Source organism: Cucurbita moschata, unplaced genomic scaffold (genome assembly GCF_002738365.1).
Source record: "Cucurbita moschata cultivar Rifu unplaced genomic scaffold, Cmos_1.0 Cmo_Scf00028, whole genome shotgun sequence".
In the NCBI taxonomy this organism is placed as follows: domain Eukaryota; kingdom Viridiplantae; phylum Streptophyta; class Magnoliopsida; order Cucurbitales; family Cucurbitaceae; genus Cucurbita; species Cucurbita moschata.
In genome coordinates, this window is record NW_019268544.1 from 596,841 (window position 1) to 604,933 (window position 8,093).

At 40.2% G+C, this 8,093-nt stretch overlaps 1 protein-coding gene across 1 annotated transcript; it reads right to left on the reverse strand.

The window, feature by feature from the left end:
- Window positions 1–2,114: 2,114 nt before the first annotated feature.
- On the reverse strand, window positions 2,115–3,873 carry LOC111463288 (phenylalanine ammonia-lyase). The gene has a single exon (XM_023107173.1). It carries the CDS (start codon window positions 3,794–3,796, stop codon window positions 2,348–2,350), a length of 1,449 nt encoding a protein of 482 aa, XP_022962941.1. The 5' UTR covers window positions 3,797–3,873; the 3' UTR covers window positions 2,115–2,347.
- Between the last annotated feature and the right edge of the window lie 4,220 nt (window positions 3,874–8,093).

Below are 8,093 nucleotides of genomic sequence, written 5' to 3' on the forward strand. Positions count from 1 at the left end.
CAAGAATTTTGAAATTTAACCACTCCCCACTTATCCTCTTCCCAGAAGTTACTCCCTAACAAACTTCCCTCTCTCTCATTCTCTTAGTTTAGGTCAGTCCGCGTAAATAGATTCATCAAATTCCCTCTCAGACAGAAACGCCATTCGACCATCTGCAAGGCTTTCAATCTATTTGCCTCATCTCAATACTGTGAAGGAGGAATGGTCGTTGGGAGAGAACAGCTTGGTAAGTCCTATCCTTACAGTTTTCTTTTTGTCATTTTGTCAGAACTCATCAATTTTCGTTTCGTTTGATTTGATTTGGGTTGCTGAAAAATAAATACCAAAATTATGTGTTGTTCTAGAAAAAGTTGGTACAAACTGGTTAAAAGGGGCCAATAATCGATTAAAGTTGGACAAAAGCTGGCTGGAAATAAGGCCATAAGGAAGAGAGATTGAGGAAAAGAAGAATCTAGATACAAATTAGGGTTTGATCCAAGGCTCAGGTTCGAAAGTCGAAGCTGGTTTTTGAACCTCAACCTTGGTAGATTACAAACCCTAAACCTCAGCCTTCATAGATTACAAACCCAAACCGGCACTCGAAACAGGTTCGAAGGAACCTGCAACAACCGCGTAGCCCAGTCCAACATCCAAGTCTTCAGCCTAGTTCGTAGGTTAGTCCAGCCCAATCCAATAGTACAGGGCTTTTTGATTGTGACATCCCACCCACATCGGTTGGTGAGGGGAACTAAACATTATTTACAAGGGTGTGAAAACCTCTCCCTAACTGACTCGTTTTAAAAACCTTGAGAGGAAGCTTGAAAGGGAAAGCCCAAAGAGGACAATATCTGCTAGCGGTGGGCTTGGGCCGTTACAAATGGTATAAGAGCGGCGATGTGCCAGCAAGGACGTTCAGCCCTAAAGGGGCTTGGATTGTGAGATACAACATCGATTGGAGAGGGGAACGAGTGGCAACAAAGACACTGGGCCCGAAGGGGGTGGATTGTGAGATCTCACATCAGTTGGAGAGAGGAACAATGCATTCTTTATAAGGGTGTGAAAACCTCTCCCTAGCAGACGCATTTGACACTAGTATGACCACTGTTTGGTCAATAAAGTAATTTTTAGCCAAAAGTAGGTTTTCGTTTATTATGCCTTAACTCGATATCGTGGGCACATGAAGGTTGAATTGGTTTACAAAGGATAGATCTAGACTAGCCCAATAATAGATTAGTGACTTCAGCTTAGACACACTAAGTAAGTGGTTTTACTATTGGCTTGGTGGATGACTTGATTGTTGTATGAACGATGTGTGCCCTATTACCCTTGCACTTGTCGTGATTTTATGATTGTTTGACGTATGCAATGTTATGTTTATGCTATGACGTCAGATATGATGTGATACAATTATGCTATGCTATAAAATACGTCATGTAAGGGTCATGTAAAGATCATGTTATGTTATCGATACTGAATGATGTATGAACCTCCATACGTCATGTCATATAAGATATGTACTGCATTTGCTCATTGTCTATGAGACATTAGAAAGCCACATAGGTTAATTACGAAAGACATGAGATAAGTGTAATGTCTCATACTTCACGGATGTAAAGTACCAATAAGGTATAATCTTCATTTAGCTTATAATAACCTTAATCCAACCCATGAGAGATCAAAACCAGATACTAAATTCATTGCACAAACACAGTGCACATAAAACAACTGAATCGTACTTTTTAAAAAAAAAAACTCAAATGAACTTTAAACTAAACCAAAATAAAAAAATGAATCGAATGTGAACCAGAGAAAAACAAACAAACATGTATTAAAGAAACTGGCTAAACCAATTTGAAATAAGACCAGACTGAACCAAATCAAATCGAACTGTGATAAGCCAAACCGTAACGAACCAAACTGAATCGAACTAAACGGAAACAACATGAACCATACCAAACTAAACTGATAACCCATGGCCATTTTTCTTCTAGTATGCAATAATTTCAGCGGCGTCCGACCAGTCCTGACAATGGAGATAGAAAAAAGAGTCCACTATAAAACTCATCTGCACAGCTATTCCTTAGAGAAAACTTAAAGAAGGGTCAATTGGAACGATAACTTGTTTGCACCTTTGATTAATTAAATTGAATTTCCTTGGATAAATATGTGGTAGAAAAAACAAAAGAATAATAACAACAAAATACAACGTTTCTCATACGGATGTCAACAATTTTTCGACTAGGAAAGAACAATTTTATTCCTTTTCATTCATTTGGGTAAAAGGAAAGAGGATACAATAATCTAGAAAAAATAGTATAAAAATTAATCTTTTAAATATCATTGATTGGCTTCCATGTGCAGCAAAGGATTAGCAGATTGGAATTGGAGCACCATTCCACTCTTTCAAGCACTCTAACATACAGTCGATTATCTTCCCTTCACACAGAGCTGTGAATACCTTCTCGCACTCTTCTCCTGGAGATATCACTTTTTCTCCGGTCACCAGATTTGTTCCCAATTCTTCTCTCACAAACCTATACAATGGATAAGATCTGCAGTCCTTTATCTGATTCTCAATTTTGGAATTTCCACTTTCGTACGACAACCTTGCATTTTCAACTTCTTTTGGTAACACCGCCTTTAGTTCCTCCTCAAAAGCACCAATCTTTTGGAAGATTGAAGTGTCTGCGTCCTTTTCACAATCACCATTGCCAAGTGCGTGCTCAACAAGGACTTGCCTCAACTTTTGGCTCAATGGGTAAGTGGCACTGCATGGATCATCGATATAAGCAAAGGTGTGCTCTCTGTCCACAACTTTTAGAAGATCTTTCTCACAAAACCTTGATGGGTGAAGCGCTCCATTAGAGGATGTGGTCAACACTTTCTTGGCTGTTTGGCTAACACAGTTTTTCACAGTGTTCTTCAAGTTTTCTTCCAAATGCCTCAAGTCGATTGCTTGGCAGAGGGCAACCAAAAAGGTGGAAGACATGAGTTTTAAAATATCAAGGGCTTCGGCTGTTTTCCTTGAAGAGATTAAACCCAGCGAGTTAACATCTTGGTTGTGTTGCTCGGCGCTCTGTACATGGCTAGTCACTGGATTTGCAAGATATTGAAGCTCAGAGCAATAGGAAGCCATGGCAATCTCAGCACCTTTAAATCCATAATCTAAACTTGGGTTTCTGCTTGCAGAGAGATTTGAAGGCAATCCATTGTTGTAGAAATCATTGACAAGCTCTGAGAATTGAGCAAACATGAGCTTTCCAATTGAAGCAACGGCCAAACGAGTGTTGTCCATGGAGACACCAATTGGAGTTCCTTGGAAGTTGCCTCCATGGATCGCCTTGTTCCTTGAAACATCAATCAAAGGGTTGTCGTTGACTGAGTTAATCTCTCTTTCGATAGATTTTGTTGAGAATCGAATAACTTCAATCAATGGACCAAGCCATTGAGGAGAAGTTCTAAGAGCATAACGATCTTGCTTTGGCTTCTGGAGAGGATCGGTTTCATGCAATTTCTTTGCAGTTTTCATGTAAGAACTTCCATCCAAGATGTGTTCCATAATTGCAGCAGCCTCGATCTGACCAGGATGATGCTTCAATTTGTGAGTCAAATGATCGGTGAATTCAGGCTTTCCTTGCATAACCTCAGCAAAAATGGCTGACAAAATCTCAGACAAAACAGCCAAAATATTGGCCTCAAACAGAACAATCGAAGCCAATCCAGAACCAACAGCAGTGCCATTGACAAGAGCAAGACCTTCTTTAGGCTGCAATTCAAAGAACCCAGAAGGAATGCCAGCTTGTTGAAAAGCCTCCATTGCATCAAGGCTTTCTCCATTTGGTCCAACAGCCTTAGAGTTTGGACGGCCAGTGAGCAATCCAGCAATATAAGAAAGTGGAANTCATGCACGCTCTTGCCTCGATTGCTTGATCTAGGTCTCATCTTAAGTGATGAAAGTGCCATGGACAGGTATAAAAATACTTAGCAAGTAGCTTGCTTGTAGTTTCTTAGTTCGCTCTTAAGTGCCATTGATTTGTTCAATTGTTTGATGTCTTATTTATACTTAGAAGCTCTTTCCTAAGTTATAGACTTTACTAGACTTTTCCTTAGGTTTACTTAGTTCACCTAAGCTCAATTTAAGGTCGTGTTGCGAAACTTCATTCTACTAGTCCCTGTAATCATGATCATCAACCTATATAACACAAGCACTCAACATGCAACCCTGTAATAAACTTCAACCTATAGTTTTCATTATACCGTTATGGACACTATTTTTAGATTTTTTAGTTGAGTTCAGTTGAAATCTCCCAAATAGGCTCCTATAATGTAAACATCACAAGGAGGGAGTGATCCTCAATCTAGGCAATGTTCATCTACCTATGTCCCTTCCTCTCATCTGAAACAAACCACGATTAGGGAGTGGTTGGGGACCTCCTAACCATACCCACAAGGTACTCATAAAGTTTTCATAAGATTCATGTATTACCAGGCTCAAAGCCTAGTTCAACCAACTCAAAAAAGTATTATTGCAAATCTCGGCGGATCGAAGAAAGTTAAATAATAAGAAATCAACTGGCGAACCCTAATAGTCCGCATAGAGTACAATTCAATCATAACCAATTCTAAAATGTTATACCGACGGTAAGTAATTGAGTCGAATTCACGAATAGGGTTTGAAATGAACCTCTTTCAACCCCTAATCGTCCCCTTATAATAACAGAATAATAATATGCATAAACATATCATCAAAAGAGACATAAGATAGTAATCTAAACATGGATATCTAGTCCTGCTTTCAATTTTGAGTCCGTTTCATTATTTTCTTACAAATCGAGCATACATTCAGTAAACATGCTTTTTCATCTGTCAAACTTGATCATGCTTCTTATAACATGCTCCAATACATACTACAAGCATATTTCTATCGAAGTTCTAATATGTTACTTACTTGGTTTGGTCGAAACTTTAATAGTTTGTTCGAGGCCCTAAAGGGATCTAAAATCCTTCAAACTCGTTAAATAGTTCCTATATTAAGAGGAAATATGACTACCATTGAAATCAGGTTGAAAATCGGACTTAAAACACCTGGACTACATAAAAATAGGGTAACTGTATCGAGTGGACTTAGTGAATCAGTCCAACCGTAGACAGGTCGTCTCTAACCTCATATTGATACTCTTGTCTGTAGATGTTGAATTTTTTTTATCGTGTTTTTTTTTTCTTGAAGCGTTGATAGGCTTTGCTTCCTTCATCAAACTTAAATTTCTTTGCCCTCGGTCTAATGGTTTAAGAATCATGAAGTTTCATTAGAAATTGAAGAAGTTAGGGTCGTTTAGAACCACACCAAAGCCCATGAACCATACCTTTGGATTTCCAACTCAATCGTTTCCTACGAGCGTTTTCGACTCTTGATACCTTCAAAGATGTTCAAAGCCGTACGCCCATGAACCACTTTAGTATGAGAAATATGATTTTATTGCAAGAATTTTGAAATTTCAACATAGCATGCAATGTTATATGATGAAAATGTTGTAATTTGAAGGTTACTTCTGTATTATATCCACTACAACGCTATATGGACGTAGAGCATATGTGTTTCATTCTAAAAGAAACCAAATTTATGTTAGGAATAATAGATCTCCGAGCCTCCCCTGAATCGAGGCCCGACTTCTTTTTTTGGAGTCTTCGAACAAAGTACCCCTTTTGTTCGATACTTTAATTACTTTTGACTATACCTTCGAGGCGCACAATACTTTGTTCGACATTTGAGGATTCTATTGACATGGCTATGTTTAGGACATGGTTTTGATACCATGTTAGGAATCACGACTCTCCACAATAGTATGATATTATCCACTTTGAGCATAAGCCCTCATGGCTTTGTTTTGGGCTTCCCCAAAAGGTCTCATACCAATGGAGATGTGTTCTTTTACTTATAAACCCATGATCATTCCCTAAATTAGTCAATGTAGGACTCTATCTCAACAATTTATAGTTTAGGTAAGAGTCTTTCAATCTATTTGCTTGATCTCAATACTGTGAAGGAGGAATGGTCGTTGGGAGAGAAGAGCTTGGTAAGTTCTATCCTTAAGGTTTCCAGTTCAATTTTCATTTCGTTTGATTTGATTTGGGTTAAAACAATAAATACCAAAATTATTTGTTGTTCTACAAAAACTTGGTACAAACTCGTTGTTAAGAGGGGCCAATAATCGATTAAAGTTGGACAAAAGTTGGCTGAAAATAAGGCCAGAAGGAAGGGAAATTGAGAAAAAAATGAATATTGGTAGAAATTAGGCTTCGATTCAAGGCTCAGATTCGAAAATCGAAGCTGGTTTTTGAACCTCAACCTTGGTTGATTGCAAACCCAAACTAGTAGACTACAAACCCTAAACCTCAGCCTTCATAGATTACAAGCCCAAACTGGCACCCGAAGCAGACAGGTTCAGAGTAACCTGCAACTGTTGCGTAGCCTAGTCCAACATCCAAGTCTTCAACCTAGTTCGTACGTCAGCCTAGCCCAATAGTACATGAAGAAAGGGCTTTCTGATTGTAAGATCCTACATTGGTTGGAGAGGAGAACGAAACATTCTTTATAAGTGTGTGGAAACCTCTTCCTATCAGATGCGTTTTAAAAATCTTGAAAAATCTTGAGGGGAAGCCCGAGAGGGAGAGCCCAAAGAGGACAATATCGGCTAATGGTAGGCTTGGACCGTTACAAATAGTATCAGAGCTAGAAACCGTGTGGTAAGCTAGCGACTCTCACTGAGCCCCGAAGGAGGGTGGATTGTGAGATAGCACATCGATTGGAGAGGGGAACGAGTGTCAACGAAGACACTGGGTCCCAAAGGGAGGTGGATTGTGAGATCCCACATCAGTTGGAGAGGGGAACGATGCATTCTTTATAAGGGTGTGGAAACATCCCACGCGTTTTAAAAACCTTGAGGGGAAGCATGAAAGGGAAAGCCCAAAGAAGACAATATTTGCTAGCGTTGGGTTTGAGCCGTTACATTGATTCCCGATCAGAGTCTCGTCTTTATAAACACACATGTACCTCAGCTCACCTCGTGCCCTCCCAAGCTACACACATTCAAACTAGAAGCTTGCCCTCCCAAGCTACACACATTCAAACTAGAAGCTTGCCCTCCCAAGCTACACACATTCAAACTAGAAGCCAGCTCGCGCCCTCCCAAGCTACACACAGCATTGACCCCCTTGGCTTAGACCCAATCCAATCCACTTTATCGACCTGGTCCGACCCACAACCCAAAGTCCATAACCGACTTAGTCCAACCCCACGACCTAAATCCTTAACCGATTCGATCTATACTCGAGCTGACCCACGACCCGGTTTAGCCCAAGACACGATCCATACCTAAATAGGCCTAGGACCATACCCACCAACCCACACCTCGACCTAAGTGTTGGATAATGGAAGTCCCACATCGGCTAATTTAGGGAATGATCATGGGTTTATAAGTGAGAATACTAACTCCATTGGTATCATGCCTTTTGGGGAAGCCCAAAGTAAAGCCATGAGAGCTTATGCTCGAAGTGGACAATATCATACCATTGTGGAGAGTCGTGTTCGTCTAACATGGTATCAGAGCCATGCCCTAAACTTAGTCGTACCAATAGATTGGTAAATCCTCAAATCTTCAAATATCGAACAAAGAACTCCAAAAGAAAAGGAGCTTTAGTAAAAAATGACTAAGACTCCAAAGGAGTCGAGCCTCGATTAAGGGGAGGCGCAATTTGCTCGAGGGGAGGTGTTGGATGATGGAAGTCCCACATCGGCTAATTTAGGGAATGATCATGGGTTTATAAGTGAGGAATACTAACTCCATTAGTATGAGATCTCTTGGGGAAGCCTAAAGCAAAGCCATGAGAGCTTATGCTCAAAGTGGACAATATCATATCATTGTGGAGAATCGTGTTTGTCTAACGCTAAGGACCCCCAGCTGACGCTACACCCTTACATGCGACTTGAGATCTAGCAAGGCCCAACTGACCCTCCCAGTGCATGGCTCTTAGGCTTTGCGGTTTATTCGGCAGCTCCAACGCAATTCCCTCGACTTAGACGGCTTGGATTGAAATCAAGGGACCGTTCCAACCAT

Excerpts from the sequence above, each read along its gene's own strand:
- LOC111463288 (XM_023107173.1), bottom strand. The coding sequence starts at position 3,796 with ATGGAGGCTTTTCAACAAGCTGGCATTCCTTCTGGGTTCTTTGAATTG.